This window comes from Halictus rubicundus, chromosome 12, assembly GCF_050948215.1.
Source record: "Halictus rubicundus isolate RS-2024b chromosome 12, iyHalRubi1_principal, whole genome shotgun sequence".
Taxonomy (NCBI): domain Eukaryota; kingdom Metazoa; phylum Arthropoda; class Insecta; order Hymenoptera; family Halictidae; genus Halictus; species Halictus rubicundus.
The window spans coordinates 9,673,241-9,691,415 of NC_135160.1; the positions used below are offsets into that span (position 1 = coordinate 9,673,241).

The window sequence follows — 18,175 nt, forward strand, 5'->3', positions numbered from 1 at the left end:
CTCATCTCCATATTGGTCTCGTATATATTCCTATTATTCATATTTAACATACGCCCAAATAATTCGTTCAACGTATTCAAGATTTTGATTAAATATTTTCCGCCAGGGGTAGTATTCCAATAAAAACTTGTAAATGGTTGGATCAAGAAGACTGCCAAGTTAGGTTTTACCTATTCAATGATCGAAATTGAAACTCTCGTTAAATATTTCAAATTTCCGACACGAGAAAGTCCTCTTATGGGGTTCCTGCCCTCGGTAGAACCCATCAGGAGGACTCAGCCGTAGGGCCTGGCCGGAAGCTAACTAAGAAAGGAGCAGGGTGTGGAGATAGCATTTGGAACGACACTTGGCGCAAGTTGCGCTATACATCTAGCGTTGCGAGACCCTCGAGGCGTTCCTCAGACTTTCGTTTTCGCGGAATTCGAGTTGAAGTTTTTGCGCGCAAACTCTGAAGATCGCGAAACTTATGTTCTAATCCTGCCCACACAGAAAGTTACAAAAATGTTTCCGTGCGAAATTGGTGTAAATTAATTGGCCTTGTAAATGTAGACCTCTCGGTTGAGAAAGCAAAATACTTACAGTATTATTAACCTACAAAGTCGTCTCGGATGCATCATGCGCGTCTCACGACGTTGCGCACAACGAAGGAAAATATTGCTTAAGAACAGCAGCAAATATTACGAGCAATATGTCTCCTATCAGCCCAGGAACACATTTGTCTTTAATCCATACGAAAATTCATTGTTCAGCTTATGCAAATGACAAGTTGAGCGATTAATGACTTTAGTAATTTCATTTAATTCGTATGTCAAGGGGCAATGGTGCCGACTACGGATAATGTAAAGGCTCTATTTCAGCTCTACGTCTCGAAGAATAAAAATATCTGCATATCAGTGGAAATAATTACGTGTGGTAATTGGGTTCGATGCCAGTGCAGTTTCGGCTCGCGCCCAGCGTCGCTCGAAAATGAACGATGGCGATTTCCAGGGTCTGGCGTTATCATAGCGAGTTGGCAAGTAGCGTGCACGTTGGTAACCGCGTGTGCATCGGATCTTTTTCGTGGTGCATCGATCCGTCGCCGGAGACCGGTTCCGCCGGGCCCTTTTCGGCTCCGCTTCCTGGCTAAACACGGAGAAGACGTCGAGCAGAGGTGGGCTGGGGTGAATTAAGCGGCCGTGATGGAGGCTGTGGAACGGAAAGGGTGCAAACAGAGGATAAAACGTCGTACAGACTCGGGGGTTGAGTTGGTGTATGCTCCTCGTCTGTTTCGTGGCAAGAACCACCAGAGCCAACGACGATCGATACGCTTCTCTGCGTGCATCGCCAGCTGAAGAGCCTACCAGCCGACTCTCTCTCCCTCTCTCTCTCTCTCTTCTCCCTCTCTCCCACACCTTTCCTCCGTTTTCCCTTTTCCATATTTCCGTTTCCAAGCCGTTCGTACCCGCCACCAACTGAAAACCAGAGGTCGGAAGGATCGAACAACCTCGAAGGCATTTCTAAATCGAATAAACCTGGAGGATCGTTGTCCGATTATGTCGGATTAGAAAATGTCACAGGGATGATCTCATTGAGGGTAGGATAAAAACGAAACATGGTTTCTTTGTTGTACAGCTGGGCCTCCTCGACGACCTTTCGTTTCGCTGTCGGTTGCGAAATTATCGTACGTAACATGTTCGAAGAAATTAATTGAACTTTATTCGTCGAACCCCCGCCGAAGCTTCTGATGGTTTCGTGGATCACATAACTGGATCTGATCGAATTCCTTGCGTAGAAATTTTGTTCAACGTATTCTCTAGGTGATCTTCTTCTTGGATTTAATATAGACAGCTAATCACTTCAATCTACTGTTAGAATTGAAATTTCTATTCGTATACAGGTGCAAAGTATACAGGTACAGGTGTAAGGACTTTCATAGATTTACGTGGTTTAATCCTGAGTTCGCTAATACGATTGACCTTGCACTATTTTCTAAAACTGAGTGAGGTAAGCTGCCAGATTAAATTCGATAGATGGAACTTCTAACAGAGTAGAACAATTTCTCCACGATTCTAAATTCTGTAAATTCCTGGTATACCGTTCAAAATTATAAATGCTTCAGCTTTACGTGGTTGAATTCGCTTGAGCCTACTCGTACGGTTCATTTTACACAATTTTCCAAAACTAGGCGAGGCAGACTAGCAAATTGGACTTGACAGAGTACGGATGGAGCTTCTGATGCATCCGTATAATTTTTCTAGGATTCAAAATTCAGTAATATTTACCAGCAAAAATTCGATTCCAAGTCTCCAGTGCAGCAATTAAGATCTAAATATCGGGGAACGTTTGCATGGTGTACGAGATCTGGGCTGGGACACTCGATGTTTGGAATAGAAAATTGTGTGCATAGACTCTCCAGGGGACGAGCCTAGGTAGTCGCGTGTAAATTCCGCTTTTACCTCTGCACGGATAATGGAGACAGAAACTTCGGCGTCGGGGAGTATCAGGGTCGCCATTAATTCAACACGATGTAGGCGTGTAGCTGATAAGTCTCGGGGTTAAAGAGATCGTTCGGATCCCCTGAAGGTAGCGCGGACTATCGGGTCAGAAGACGATTCTACTAACCGCCGAACGTGTTTATTACGTTGTTCGAGGAGATCGTTTGTCCTCTCGGCCAATCGGGTGTTCGCAGCGCTGAGAAATTGTTAGGGCTCGTGCCGCTGGCTACGAAATAATTCACCTGTCTTCCACCTATAACTGCACCTCCTGCCAGAGTGTGAACTAACTTTCTGCGAAACTACTATCAACATAATAACGATACAGATCGTGATTTTCGATTCTGGAATCGATGCGAATGAAGTATTCGATAACGTTCAGTTCTATGTGTGGAGTGTTCACTTCAGTAACATATATTTTATTCAGAGAAGCGATCAGCGTTTGCAACAACAATTGTTAGTTACTTGAATTTCAACATCAATGACGTTCGCTAGCAGCATTTATTTCGCTACCTACACTGTTCAAATGTTTTATTAAATTTTTCGGAAACTGTGCATGAAGGATAAACAAAAGTACTATGAAAGTAGGGAGTGCGATGTGCACCAAAATAATATTCGATTTTTACCCGAATACTATTACTATTATGAACGGATCCTTAAGAATGTATAAATACATGGAGTATTATATTAATAAGAATTGATAAGCCTATTAGGCTATGGATGCATAACGGTACCAAAATGGCACCTGTCAAAGCTAGAATCGCTCCGCTAATGGAAGCGACTAACTTCAGTCCAGAAGCGGATGTCTCCCTTCAATGATGTATTAATGGCACTGGGCCGCTAACGCGATTAAAATTGCATCGTTACTGACGCAAGAACGGCCGGAGATAATTTCAGTGGCAGGAAGTCACGGAACCAGGGAATCGGAGAACACTTCGCTCAATAATCGGTATGTCAATACACGCCTCCGTCCATGTTTGTTTCCCAATTCCGCGGGCCCGATGCGTTTACCCGTTCCCCGGCCGACAGGTCTAATTATGTCGGGCAACAAGCAGAGAAATAGAGTGTATTCCACAATTCGCGCTACAGAAAAAGGGAGGGGGAAGTTCAAAGTGGAACACCTCCATTATTTCAAGCTTGCTTCGTAACAGTCGATTCTACAATTTTGTATTCGATTAAAATCTCTCAACCACTATATTAAAGGTTCACAGATTACTTGCAAACTAGGCGCAGAGAAAGTGACGGAGATTTTATTTTAAAGCATAATCAATTTCAGTTGTTTGTAAATAATCAATGAACGAAGAAAATCCTTCAAATTAATTTCTATAGTGTTTTCTCGATATATGTCCACAACACACAGGGACATATATCAGCTAGGAGATATTATTCTTTGATACACTGCCGAGCGGCGGTGGGGATAGTTCTGGGACTTTTACCGGCTAGATATTTAAGACATATATCAAAGACTGTACCTCTGACAGTACACTAGAAATATTTTTGTGTGAAACTCAAAATCCTTTAATTCGATAAAGTATTCTACGGAACTACAACAATTATGTTCTAGCTGTTTGTATTATCGATTGCGTTTCGAAACACAGCTCGCTTAAAAAATGCACCGGGGTGCATCCGACGGGCAGGATGCAACAACGTGTCGAGATCCAGCGGACTCGCGGCGGAATCGTTCTCGCGTCACGCACCCGTGCATATTTCAGCGTGCCGGCACGTTGTTTTCTGGCGTGCGCGTGCACTTCGATGCAGGGGTGCATCGGAGGGTGCAGCAGAGAGGACGAAAGGGTGCGCGTCGGAAAACCCGGATCGATATTGACGTAGGCCCGTCGCGAAACCTTACCGCGCTGTCGACGACGAAATTCCGTCGATCCAGAAATTCGTGTGATCGCTCTCCTCCCTCGAACATCCCCCTGAATAATTTAAATAATTAGCTCGCGCAGCCGCCCTTAACGCAACGATCAATTTCCGGCGCGGGTTAATTGAATTCGAATTACGCGCCACCGGTTAGCAGAGCGAGCACCACGGGAGCTGGTTAATTCCTCCTCCTAATTATATTCTCTTTTTCTTTCTTTCTCCCGGAGAGCTCGATACAATTATTGTAATCGCGTTCGTGTATTTATGTAATCTCTTTAGATATCATTGTTTGCGATTTTCTCACGTACCTGCACGCTTCGTTTGTACGCTTTATCTACAGTTTCATTACTTCATACTCTTTTTTTTTTGTGTACGTGATAGAACCGTGTTTTTAGAACTTCAAAGATACTGCGCGCGCGCGTGTTCGTTTAATCTCGGTTTAGCAGAAATCGCTTGACAGCCGCGCATGTCGCTTTTATCTTTTCCTAGTACGTTCAGAGTTATTTTAATGCAGTGTTGCTTTGTTTCGTCGCATTAGAAAGAATAAAATTATCTTGTTAATTTCTTTGAAAATTCAGCGCCGAGGAGATTAAGGATAGCCTCGTCGAGAATTCCCTTTTTGCGACGAAGATAATTTCAAGATATAAATTACATACGTCGGAGAGTGCATGGGAATTTTAAAAATATCAGTGAAACTCGTCTGTATGTGTTTTCTGCTTTGTCATACTGACGTTAAATACATACGTCAGAATCCGTATAAGGTTGTGTTGAAGCAGTGACGGGTTTGCACGATGCTCTGTTAATGCGTTTTCACTCGGATACAGCATAACAAAGACGTTATCGCTGGTAATATTATTATAGCTCTTGTTCACGTTTACTCGAGGACGTTCAACCCCCGCGCACCCTTGGGAACAGGCGGACGACGTCTCACAGGGGTGGCGATGTGTAATCATTTAGATGTAATCTTGCGATGGTTGGAGCTTTCGGGTCGTCGCTCCTAGGAACAGTTTTCAAGCTTTTGGGGATTCGATTAGACTGAAAGTGCTAGATGAAAAATTGCACCGCGTCGCACACATATAATCACTAGAGTGGAGGCCTTTGCTTGTTTATATTGTAACGCGGACCCATTCATTTCAGATGAAGCACACATTTTATAAGAGACAAGAGTTGTTTCTCATCCCGAACATTTCGCTTAGCATCCTCGAAGTGTGAACACTATAATAATTACCAGAATATAGAAAAATAAAGACTTATCTTCTGCTCAAGGTACTGTTAAATTAATATTTTATGAATTAAAATTTACCCGTTCTCTATTTTAAATAATCGCTTAAATTAAAGTATGAAAATTAAACTGAATGTAACGCAGAGCATATAAGGGCTGAGGCAGGAAACAGATCTGTAAACTGATGATGTAACGTAATATGTATGCTCTGTTAGCATTAAGTTAATTTTTCGGTTCCCATAACAAGGAAAAATAAAAATATAAATCTTTTTCCACGATGAAATATAACAGCTTTTCACTCCACTTCGAAACGAATAACACGCTTAATACAGAAATCGATGTTTCATTTCGTTTCTGTTTTTGCGAGCACCGACAGAAAAATATTTCGGACCGAAAACCCGTGTACAGGGGATTTCTATTTTCTTCGTGGACTCCCGAGGGTGAAATCCGATCGGAAAACATCGAAGAAAACACGGTGTGTAAATTTTTGACAAAGAACAGGCCACGGAGGCTCGGACGAGCACCACAAATATTTATCAGATTAGATATCGATATACAGAGGCGGTTTCGATACACCAGTCGTACGAATCACGCAATATTCGACGGCTGAAGTAAACCGAGCCGGCCAGACGGTTTCGAAAACCGTATTTCGTCGCGGCTGATTTCACGCCGGCGGGACAACGCGATGAATTAGTGAAAACATGCTCGTGAAATATTACGGAGGAAGCGGAACCCATGAAAAATCGGCGGGCAATGTGTGATCAAGGCTGACTCGAAATAAATTCGAGCTTTTACACGGTGAAACACGAACGGAGACTATCGATAGAAATAACGGAGGCCGGCGGGGCGCGAGAGGAAACGGTGAGAGCGAGTTTAATTGAATTTCAATATTTGTAGGCCGGCGTGTTTGGCTTTCGAGAATCATTTGACGATGAATCTGTGTAATCATTTCGTTGCTGCGCGCCGTTATGGTCGGCATAATTTAAATGTTTTCCGCTTCTCGGTGATAAAACCGTGCGGCGTCAGCGGGACGCTTTCTGCAGTCGTGCGTTATTTTGAATCGGATATTATTCTTTACAACGTGAAACGCTCGTCGGCATGTTTCTCGTACAAACGTTTCAACGGTTCAATAACTGTTGGTTCATCGTGGGGAAGCGTTATCGAATATCTGCAAAAAATATTGCACGTTTATTGGAAGATATACTTCAGAAGAAAATTCTTACTAAATTAATTGCATAGAAATCGTTGATGTTTATGCAGATCACAAGAGGTAAACCTAATTATTTTAACGAATAATAGAATCGATTTTTAAATAAAAACCTTTTCTTTTACTTTCACGTGTCCGAATTCCATCAAGGAATAAAATGAAATTAAAATGAATCTACGATATGGGCAAACAGAGAATTAATTGCAACATTAATACAAAGGGCTAATTACCTCAACAAATGACTCCGCAAAATAAGGAACCGATAAAGCCAACATAAATCTTTTCCGTTACTTTCGGATCTCGGAATCGCATCGAAACAAACGAAATGCCACAGCCTAATCGTACAGAAAGTCGGCATGCAACCGAACCGTACATTCAGCCGCGATTCCAAAAATAAAAACAAAAGCAAATTCATAAAGTTCAAAGGACAGACATGCAAATTTTGCGAAGGCCTCGGTGAATTAACGAGCCAACGGTGAGTCGGCGAGACTCTATCGGCAACACGCTCTCCTCGCGTTAATCCGGTGGCATAGGCTCTGGAGCCATTATCGAGCTCGACAATGTATTTTTACATAATAATAACCCGGTCGTCGCGTCGTGGCGAAACAGCGCTCGAAACGGAACAAAACCGCGCGAGGCAAAGTCGATCCGGTTCGCGAAATTTGCGAATCACGGCGAACGAATTCGCGGGCAGCAACAGGTTGTTCGAAACAACGGGATTCGCGGGAATCGACGAATTTCGCGCTCGGGTTACTCCCGGCAACCGAAAAACGAATCGAGCGGAATTTGTTTTACAGATTTTTCGAACCCGATAGAGAAACAAAATCGCGGGACCGACGTCTCTGTGCAGTTGCAGATTTTTTGGCATTTACCGGAAACTTGTTTATAGGTTTCAAAATTTCAGGTTTAATCGTCGTACATTCCTCCGAATTAATTATATATACCAAAGATACTAGGATAATACTTCACCAAATGTACTCTCCTATAAATTCTACTTTCGCTTATAATTCTATTTTGTAAAGAAATTGAACTTAAAGAAATATGAGAATTTTCACCCTGACAAATATATTATGAGTGTCAGGCAACGTTCCTCCAGACAACTTATCGTTTTGCAAACAAAATTGCTATCGATATCGAGCAATTTCGTGAGAAACTCTCAGCTATTAGTTTTCTGAAAGCCTATTGAAACATCGCTGAGAGGTCAAATATTAATTTGACGAGATTATTTTGCAACGCACACCTTTCATACTTTAGGGATTATTCTTAAACCCCCCTACGAATTGAACGAAATGCAATCTGAGCAAGATGCTATTACATTGCGACGTAACTTCGGTAGTTTATTAGTAAATAAAAAGGGATAGTGAGGGTTGATGCCAGTGGGGGTTGACAACAGGGAAATCGGGGTTGTAACTTGTCGAATCCGTCTTAGGCTATCGTGTTACGGGTCCGCATGATATATGTGGTTTTACGGCTTCGCTTTGAACCGCAGAAGAAACCCGATAACCCTGCTTCTGGACGGTGGTCGAGATACCGGGCACGAGAAAGGGGTGAAAAAGGGGTGGTGTGGGGCCGAAAGGTCGAGGGTTGAGCTTCAAGTCTGGAGGATTTGCGAACTCAACACCGAGCCGGCGTATCGTGTGACGGTTCCCCAAGAATTTTGAGTGTATGGGGGCAAACGGGGGTGGCAGGGGGTGAATCGTGATCGAAGTTTGTGAAGCAGCTTCTTCAACGAAGTAGGGATTATCCGGGGAGCTCGCGAAAACAAGAAGCAGTGGAGAAAAGATTTTCCCGAGACCTCCGCTACGGAATATTAACACTAGAATAATGGAGCATTATAAATGACTGATTGACAGCAACAGCACGTTTCCCGTGAATGATATTAAAAACAAAAATGGAAGTAGCTAACTGATGTCTTCGAATGAGCAATGTGTTAACCCCTGATGACGTGTCCGTACTGGATCCCCTAATTTCGCGAATGCAACGAATTTCGTGACGCTGGAACGGGCGAATGCGCGGCCGAAGAAGGCGAGCGTGACTGACGTTTGTTATTAATTGCACGGAAATGATTCAACGTTGACGGAATGGCGCATCGCGATCCGGATAGTAGAGATACGGGGATGCCATGTGAAATTTAAGCGGTCGTCGCATAAGCACGACATACCACTGTCATACCCGATGGCCCGTTAGCGCTGCCTCCAACACGTGATTTCCGGTAATTAGGTCAACGCCTGAGCCCGCGCCATTGTGCGCAACGCTGTTACATACTCCAACGGCGGTGCTATAATTTCCTCGTAAGTCTTCGCTCGCCTCTTTCGAAACAACATTACCCCGAAGCGCATGATCGTCAAATTTAACGACGATGCGCGGATTCGGAAAGGCGGGACCGAACGTCTCGATAACAAAATTCTATGGGGTCTCATGGGATTCTACGCCAGCCCCTGTATTCCTTGGAAACTTTTATACACACCCCTGTCACAAACAGTATCCGATCAGCATAGGCTCAATTTTTCTTACGAATGTGACAAATATTTTGTAGAAAATTATCTACCGGCGATTCATGATTATTGAAAGCCAGTGGACTAAGATTTTTCTAACCCCTTCCTTCACCATTTAATTTCAGAACTCCGAAACATAACATTTCATTCTGTCTGACGCACAAACAATCGATGGAAAAACAAATCGAAAAGAAGGAATAACATTTTTTCGATTGACGTTCCGTTCTCGAGAAAATCGAGATCCGTCAGGCTCGCGTGCATCGGTATACGCAGGAAGTAGAATTGGTCGGTCATGTGCAGACGCGCCAGACGATGCCTATCTAATGGCACGAGCATTGCCAAACTCGATTTTCTCAAAAACGAAGCTTCAGATGAAAACAGGTTATTCTATATTTTCTTCCTGCTTTGTTCGTACAATAAACATAAACCTCCTTATTATAAAGAATCACTACAAAGAAGTCCTAATCGCAGTCCCCGTGAAACAGCTTGTAGTGCAAAGGATTGATTACTAATCCGAATAAAACATATATGTACCATAGTAAAAGATGCCTATAATTTTTGGTACGGAACGAACTGTTAGGAGAGTAGATTTTAAAATACGGACATGCTCAGTAGTGGGGGAAGTGTAATGGGCGAGAGTACAGTGAATTCTCGATATATGTCACGACACGGGTCTTGCCAGTGACGTGTATCGTCCAGAAGACATACCCGAGTTATGTTTACACTCCTCGGCCTCTCGAGCTTCCCCTTATACCCCGCGGTAGTGGGGATAATTCCGAGCCATTTACCACCCAGGTCTCGGCGACACATACAAAGAAATCACTGTACTGTCACAGGAAATCAGCAGTGACTGTAACAACTCCTGAGGTCCCATTTCCTTGAAATCAAAAATCGACCATAACCCTCGAGACTTCGTTGCACAGATCGTGGGGGTGTTGTACGTCGAACGTCAACCACTCAAAGTGACACTAGCACGGCAACAACGTCCAGGAATCCTCCCTTAAAGCGGTTCGCTCAAAGTCGCAAAGGAAGACGCTGACTCGATCAAAGCCAGACGGAGGCAACCATCCGCGCCTCGCTGCTCGAGTCGACGTTACAGAAATTTCAGCTATATCTCGTTCCGTATCGGATAGACGGCAGGAGCCGAGCCGGAGCGTCGATCTTACTCGAATCGACCCTAGCTGCGGGCCCTAGGTACCGGGCTTATCAGAGAGCGCGGGTTCTACCGTGTACAGGCTCTATCGTATCGATGTTTGCATCTTACCTTGCGTGCTGCCGTTGGGTTGGCCGGGTTGCGGGATCCCTGGGTAAAGTGGCGATAGATGCGGCGACGGCTGATTGCTGGCCGGTCCTGTAGAATGCGGATTGGCTGTCGTCGGTGTCGGCGTCGAGGACGGCTGTTGCTGTGATTGTTGGGATTGCTGCACCGTGCCGGCGGACGTGGGTGTTGCAGCGGGGTTGCATCCGCCGGCCGTCTGCTGTTGCTGCGGCTGCTGCTGTTGCTGTTGTTGTTGTTGTTGCTGCTGTTGCTGTTGTTGTTGCTGCTGCTGTTGCTGGTGCTGGTTTTGGGTCTGCTGTTGCGGCGTCGGCGGTTTTTGGCCGTCCGTCGAGTCGCCGGGTGTCTCTGAAACCGGCCAACGCGGGTCAGCTCGGGTATTAATCCACGTAGACAGATGTCCGGGACTGTGTTCTACTCTGTCGCAGCGGCGAGTGTCTCTACATTGTTGCGCGAGGCCCGGAGCCCGGATAATCGGCTGGCGTTGCTGTGTGTGTCACTCTCACTCTCTCTCTTTCTCTCTCACTCGCTCTCTCCCTCTCTCTCGCTCTCTCTCTCTCTCTCTTTCTCTCCGCTCGGCCGGGATCCCCTAAATCCCCTCGTTCGTTGCCGCGGATATCTTTCGAGTGGCATTTCGTGTATCTGTTTACTTTCTGTAACTCGACTGCGTCACGGCGAAACCCGCGAGAGAAAGCTCTCTGTCTGTGTGTCTCTGCACGCCCCTCGATCAGAGGCTGTTGCGCTACGCTTGATAACCACCTTCTTCCTCACCCACCCGGAAACCAAGCTTGTGTGCGTGTGTTCTACCCACGGCGACTATTAATCAGAGGTGTCTCGGCGTAGTTCGGTGTACACCACCTTTCCTACATCAACCCCCCGCCCCCCAAAGTAAAACCGGTGTATGAATAATGGGTAGACGGTGTCGGCCCGAAGAGTTTCGGGACTCCTAGCGAAGTTCTTTGACGGAAGATCCGCCGCCGCGAAACCGAGCTATTGATCAATGAGCCTGCGCTCCACGGGACTACGAAAGCGAACACTTTCCACCACACTTCCGTAATTGCATTCCACCGTTCTACGAAGAGGCGTTCGCGTTAATCTACGGATACGGGGGAGGGGGAGGGGGAATTCTTTAGCCGGAAGGGTTAATCGAGCGCCGATGCCGGTGATCAATGCCGACCGGTCGACTCGCGATGGTGTTCAGTCGGGTTGTTCGTGGACCTTATTGGTTTAGTTTGTAGATCCCGGTGGTTGCTTAATTGTTCTGTTAGTTTTACCAGAGCATTGTACAGTTTGAGCGGTTTGACGAAGTAGAACCCGTCACACGATTTTTCTACTCGACGCAAGAAGGAGGACAGCTTATGTCTAATCTGTTCTTTGCAGAGCTGACAGAAAGCTAATCAGAATTACAAGTATAAGGAAGCAGAGCCCATCACCAGATCTTTCTACAGGGACCAGCAAGAAGAGCAGTTTGTTTCTCACGAGACCTGTTCCATTATTAGTTTAAATATTTTAGTTCGAGGAAGCAGAACCCATCACACGATTTTTCTACTAGGAGAAAGAGGGGTGGTAGTTTATTTGTAATGCACCACGGTCTTTGTATTAATTCTTACGCTAACATCTTTCTTGTAGTATTACCAGGAAGTTAGTATTGTATCATACAGTTTGAGTGGTTTGAGGAAGTAGAACCAATCGCAAGATTTTTCTACCAGGACCGACAAGGAGAGTATTTTATTCTTAATGCACTTTGGTGTTTGTATCGCATTAATTCGTAAGCCAATTTCTTTGTTGTAGTGTTAAGAGAAAGCTAGTATTGTATTGTGAAGTTTAAGTATTATAGTTTGAGGAAGTAGAGCCCGTCACAAGATTCTTCTACTAGGACCCGCAAGGAGTTTTTCTCTAATGTACTCTGTCCTTTGTAATTACAACTGTGTACATCGAGTACATCGAACAAAAGAGTACATCGATCGTCTCGCAGAAGGTAGTATGTATTAATACTCAGGATAGAGAGTTATACAATAATGTTTAGTAACGTTCAACCCCCTTGAGAGGAATGAAGAACTCGAGTTCCTCCGCATGCTTCACCACTAGATCGCGGATTTTATGCAATTATAGCGCGACGCGTGCGACAAACTCAAATAAATAATACTGTAGCCAGGTTTTTAGATCCCTCGGAGTATAATAAAACTCTCAGACGGAACGTGACGAGAGAAACTCCACTCCTGAGACCTGAGAATACGCATAAACATCCGCAGTCCACTTATCTCGTCGGTAAAAGCGACGACCGCGTTATCATCTCACGGTAAAAGAATTACTCGACTGATATTTTATTAATTACCAAACTGCGGTTGCTAATGCGACTATAAATTTCCGTCGGACCACGAATGTCCTGTCACGGATCTTCTTAAAGCTTAATTATTTAATTCCAGGCTGTCGCTATAAATGCATAAACGTCCCCGTTTTATTAAGCGTTACGTTTCCACCGCAAGCTTTCCAGAATGTAGTGCATGTTTACATGTAATTCTATGCTTTTTTTCTTTAGCATTTTATTCGGGAAAGTTGAACGATGGCATTTTTCGCCAGGAGATTTACAAGCTCCGCTATTCCGGAAATCAAGCTCGCGTCTGCAGGCTAATGACCACGAAACCCAATTACATTCTTCGATTTTCAAAGCGTCGTCGTCCCTGTGCCTTCGCCCTTCCGCCTCGTTTCAAGCCGGACACCGTGATCCCTTATTTCCTGACCAGTCGGAGTGGACAATTTCCACGTGTCCACGGAAATTTGCAAATCCGAGGACCAGACTACACGAGAGGATGGAACATCCTGATCGAAGTTGCGTCTGTCGACGTCGAACGCGAAAGCTCTGACGATTTTTGCGCGTGGACGTTTTCACGTTGACTGCCATAGTATACTTCAAATCAATTAATACTTATCGCAGATGCACGATCTTCTTGAACAAGCATCGTCGTTCATTTTCAACCAATTACACGGTTATATTTTCAATTTTCTCTATCGTAGCGAGTGAAACAAGATACAAAAATCGTCGAATACAATAGATTTTATCAGAATTAAATTCTAACCGACATTTAGTGAAAACTAATCCGTGTTAAAAGAGAACCAATAGTCGCATTAATAAATGCAGTTTTTATTTGCTAGCACAGAACTGTGCATCTTCGATAAAAACAATTTTTAACAAACTACGATAGAACTAAAAAATATCTCTTTGACAATGCAGAAAAGCATCCAAACATTTTTACTTCCAACAATCGAAGCTGGCACAGTGAAAACGAACAAAACCTTTGGCAGTGAACGTGTTAATTGATAAAACGTGACGGCAATTGCTGGTTATTTTGGAGTGGTTTTGGTGTTTTTAGATTGCAAAGTGACAAGGTTGAAATTAGGTGTTGATTAATTAGACTGCGGATATATGTGTATATCAAAAGTGTGCATTTAATTTAGTAAATGGAATAAGGTATTCAGTGTTCGTAACAACATTGATATTAGTGCTCTGAAAAGTTTGCAACTATCATGAACGCGCAACGTCCACAGTCTGTAAAACACAAGGTGAACGTGAAGATCGAATTTAGTGTAGAAAATTCTATGTACATGCGTGTGATAAAGAAACATGTATACAAAGAGGTTATCGTTAAAAGATTTTGGGACGGTTCCTTGAACAACGGAAGAAAAATGTCTAAAACACCTATATTTTAAAATATGCAAAAGCTCAAATTACCCATGAACATTCTTCATTATTTCGCCTCGAAGATCAGATTCCAAAGCCTTAAGCAAGAGTGTGTGAACAACTGATACCAATGTAAATAAATAATCCTTTGCCGGAGAACGAAAGAAAATCCACCGTCATTCCGTTGAACTAAAAATAAGAAAAGCTCTACGGCTCGGAAGCGGGTTATTCTGGACACCGAAAGTAATAACCCAGTTACCATTCTCTAATTACCATTCTCGACGGAAAAAGCATTTTAACCTTTTCAAATTGAAAAAGGATCGCCACTTCTGTTGCTATATACTCGCGGATAGAGATCGAATATTCTCGGAGCAAATCGCTAGCGTCATAAAAATCGAGGACCTTCGGAACTTCGTGTTGCCAACTTTGACCTATTCCGTCGGGTCACAAATCATTTACGAAACCGAGAGTTAAACAATTTATTCGGTGTACAAATCAATCCTTGGCCGTCTCTTTACATAGTTATTTATATATTATTAAAAATAATCGTAAGTGGAAGCACGTCTACTCCATCTTACGGGTAACTGATGAACTTGCCGTCGCCGCTTAAATCAATTGAAATCGTTAATACTGTTTCTTATATTCTCGATAAATTATTTCGATAAGCCGATGACGTGTTAATCCGTCACTCGTGTTTACTACGTTTCAGACACTTCTCATTACCCATCACGCACGATAAAAATTGTGTGCATTAATTGCAAAACGTAGGAACCAAATAGGAGTTTAAAATTTAGAATGTATTAATTTTCTGAAATTCTTTTTACTGTTTCTTAATTCTTTCAGGCTATGCAATTATTATGTTCATGCTGATCCCAATTTTCATAAATTACTGTCTAAAAACCAGGATAAGAATTAAATTCAATTTAGTAAATTGCCTTTAAAAATGCAGAATAGAAACACTATTAACGTTTGTTAATATACACGACCTTTTAAAAAATGTGTAGATACCATAAGTGCATAAAGATCCGCAATCTAGTGATTATATCGCACCGTAATATAGTGTACTTTTCATTTTACAGTTTGTCAGTAGCAGAGCTCGCAGTGGCGAGTAAAAGAATAAAGTTAGAATTGAGAAATTGCGAGGGCCTCGAATTAATTTGTACACCTAACAATTCTTGAATTATTGTTCAAGACTCTGTTACAGTTCGATCAACGCTCTTATCTCGCCGTATTTACTGCACGGAGGATTTCTATTTTATCCGTGGCACGACTTCGCAGGTTCTTATCGTCGGCGGGTCAGAAGGGGTGGCACCATCTGATAAGAGGCATGAAAAACTCACCGTTTTCCGGGAACGACGTGGACCTTATCACTGGCAGCAGGATCCCTTTCTGTACCAGCTCGTCCCTGCTGGCTCGTACCGAGATTTTCCTCTCGAGCGCTGCAATCGCGAGAAAACAAGCCCGGTTTAATCGGCAATCGGACCAACCGGACGCACACTACACAATCTTCGCATGATCTCCATAGGAATACAGAAACGGATACTCACACAAGGAGGCGGCCTCGAACTTGTCCGATTTCTTTTTCCGTTTCCACTTCCACGGCTTGAAGAGTCTACCGAGGGCTGAAAACTTGCTTTTCCTCTCCAAGGGTGGTGTTCTCGCACCCGAGCCCAAACTGTTCGTCCGTAGAGCCGCCCCATTTTGTTTCTTCGCTGTAACAGAGAAATTAACCGACCGTCAGTCCCCCGCGTCTCATTTCGGTGATAAACATCGTATTATCATCAACTGATTTCACCAGCAACGATTTACCATTGCAATTTCCCGGCGCGGTTGGTAACGCGAGCGTCGCGTCCGAGTTATCGACTTGGGATAGCTTCCCGTGAAAGCAGCGAAAGCTTCAGACATCTACTATACCGACGAGGGATGAAACCACCCCGACAGCAGCGTTTACCACCCCCCGGAATCGATCATCCCTTTCGGTTGAACGGCGCCGATGCTATCGGAAATATCGTTTATCGATGTCCGCGCGGGTTCGAGGGGGTTTAGAGGGGGGGCTTTCATAAAGGGTTTCGCGAAAAAATCGCATAGCGAATCGTCCGTGGAAGCGAATGCATTTGAAAGAATTTGGATATCGAACGAAATTACCTGGTAGGAGAGCCGCGATGGAATTTTTGCACGTGCGAACTTTCATTGGAAATCGGGTGGAATGGGCTTGTCGAAAGCTTCTGCAACCGTGCGAACAAGCACAGTTTTGTCGAATATTCGCGATTGTTCCCGAGGCTCCCCGAAGGGTTGCAGAAAAATCGTTCTAACAGTGTGTTTCCTTTTTTTTTGCGCGCGCGATGGTTTATAGAATTTCTCCGTCATTGTGTATCCCACAGGGGGGGGGGGGGGCTCGCAGCAGGGAAGCGAATAGAATATGACGCTAACGCCGTGAAGGATGACGCGCGTACGTTCCGAAAGTGGAACTTAGGCTATTGTGTCCATAGCTGGCGAAATATTCGCCGACCCGGCGAACGAGTATTTGCAGAAAACCGTATCGAACGCGTCCGGCGAGGTTCCGTGGCTCCGTTGCCTCCTCTTAACTCATTGTTAGACGGCCATGTCGATGTCACCATAAAATCAATACCCGACACCGTGGCCCCATAGATATTTAATGGCTCTCGTGTTTCGCCGAACGGATTTGCCTCGGTAACTCGAAACGCGACAAGGCTGCCGGCGATCTATCTGTATTATCTGACTGAGTAATAGTGATTTCTATGCCCTACGTTTGTTTAAAGCGGGCCGAGAGCATTGAATCCGCGCAATGGTTTATTCATTAACGTGTCGGCTTACCGTTTCAGATTATGAAGATTTAGATTATTGAACGTCGTATTTCAATAGAAATATTTCACCCCCAAAAAGTTAAATTATTTATTCCCAAAATACCTAAATGTGGTAAAATAATTTTTCACCCCCCCTGAAAGTTTGAACAACGTCCCTAAGAAATTACAGATGAAATTCATTTACCCCCCAGCGGTAAATTAATTATTCTCAAAGCGTCTCCCCGGAGGTAGCAAAAGAATTTCTCACCCCCTAAAATATAACAACGACTGCTTCCCCAATGAAGCAAATAAATCTTCCAAGCAAGATAATCTAGTATCTCGATTGAAATTTTTTCATCCCTTAAATTCTTTATTCTCGCAGAAACCGCGGAAAATTCCGAAAGCGCTATAATCTATACGCAGCAATGGTGGTCTATACAGTAAGGGTGGTATTTCAGTGGAACGTCCCAAGCGTGCTGAAAAGAATGTGACCTACCCCCGAAGATTGAATAACGCGTTTACACCCGAGCAGATAGTCGAAGCTCGTAAACAGCCCTTGAGAAACGGTTTCAGAGACGAGTCCGATACAAAACCGGCTGACAGAGCCTCCGCACCCCTGGTTCCGTCGCCTGCAGACGTATTTTGCGAGACATCGTGTGCACCCCAAGGCGAGAGACACATCAACATCCGTCAGTGCAACGTGTGCAAGAGAGGTCGTGCGTCGCTCGCGTTAAGGATCGTCTCTGATAGCGAGGAGAAGAAAGGGCAACGCGTAGGGCGTTGTCGAACGGCAATTTCGGGGGTGGCCCCGGTGGGGAATAACGGATGATAACGTGCGGTAGGGCAGTTTCGTCGGGAGCGACGATTATCGGCCTTGAGCATCCCTCCGGGACACTTTTCGAGGATCTTCCAGCCTGAATTCTTGGCACGACGCTCTGGGGTGGATTTAGTCCGACTGCCGCAGCACCTAGTTACGATAGGTCCTTACAGGACTAATTCGGGATGATTAATGAACGGTCGAAAGCCACCGTTGCCCTTCCAATTAATTGGCAATGAATTTTATGGCTCGGCGATCATTCGAATCGAAATTCCATTGAGGACGTTGAACGGCAACTGGTGTACAAGATCTTCATTACTAATTAAACCGTGTGCATCGGG

General features: G+C 44.3%; 1 protein-coding gene across 9 annotated transcripts in view; it reads right to left on the minus strand.

Moving 5' to 3' along the window:
- LOC143359657 (phosphatase and actin regulator 2) overlaps positions 1-18,175 on the minus strand; it is a 349,047-nt gene that overhangs the window by 209,375 nt on the left and 121,497 nt on the right. For 8 of the 9 annotated variants that reach the window (XM_076797759.1, XM_076797760.1, XM_076797754.1 and 5 more), the window contains 3 exons: positions 15,761-15,925; positions 15,554-15,652; positions 10,523-10,882 (listed from right to left, as the gene is read on the minus strand). In XM_076797759.1, coding sequence (XP_076653874.1) covers positions 10,523-10,882; positions 15,554-15,652; positions 15,761-15,925 — 624 coding nt within the window. The remainder of the gene's footprint in view (positions 1-10,522; positions 10,883-15,553; positions 15,653-15,760; positions 15,926-18,175) is intronic. The other variant, XM_076797761.1, reaches the window with a different exon arrangement.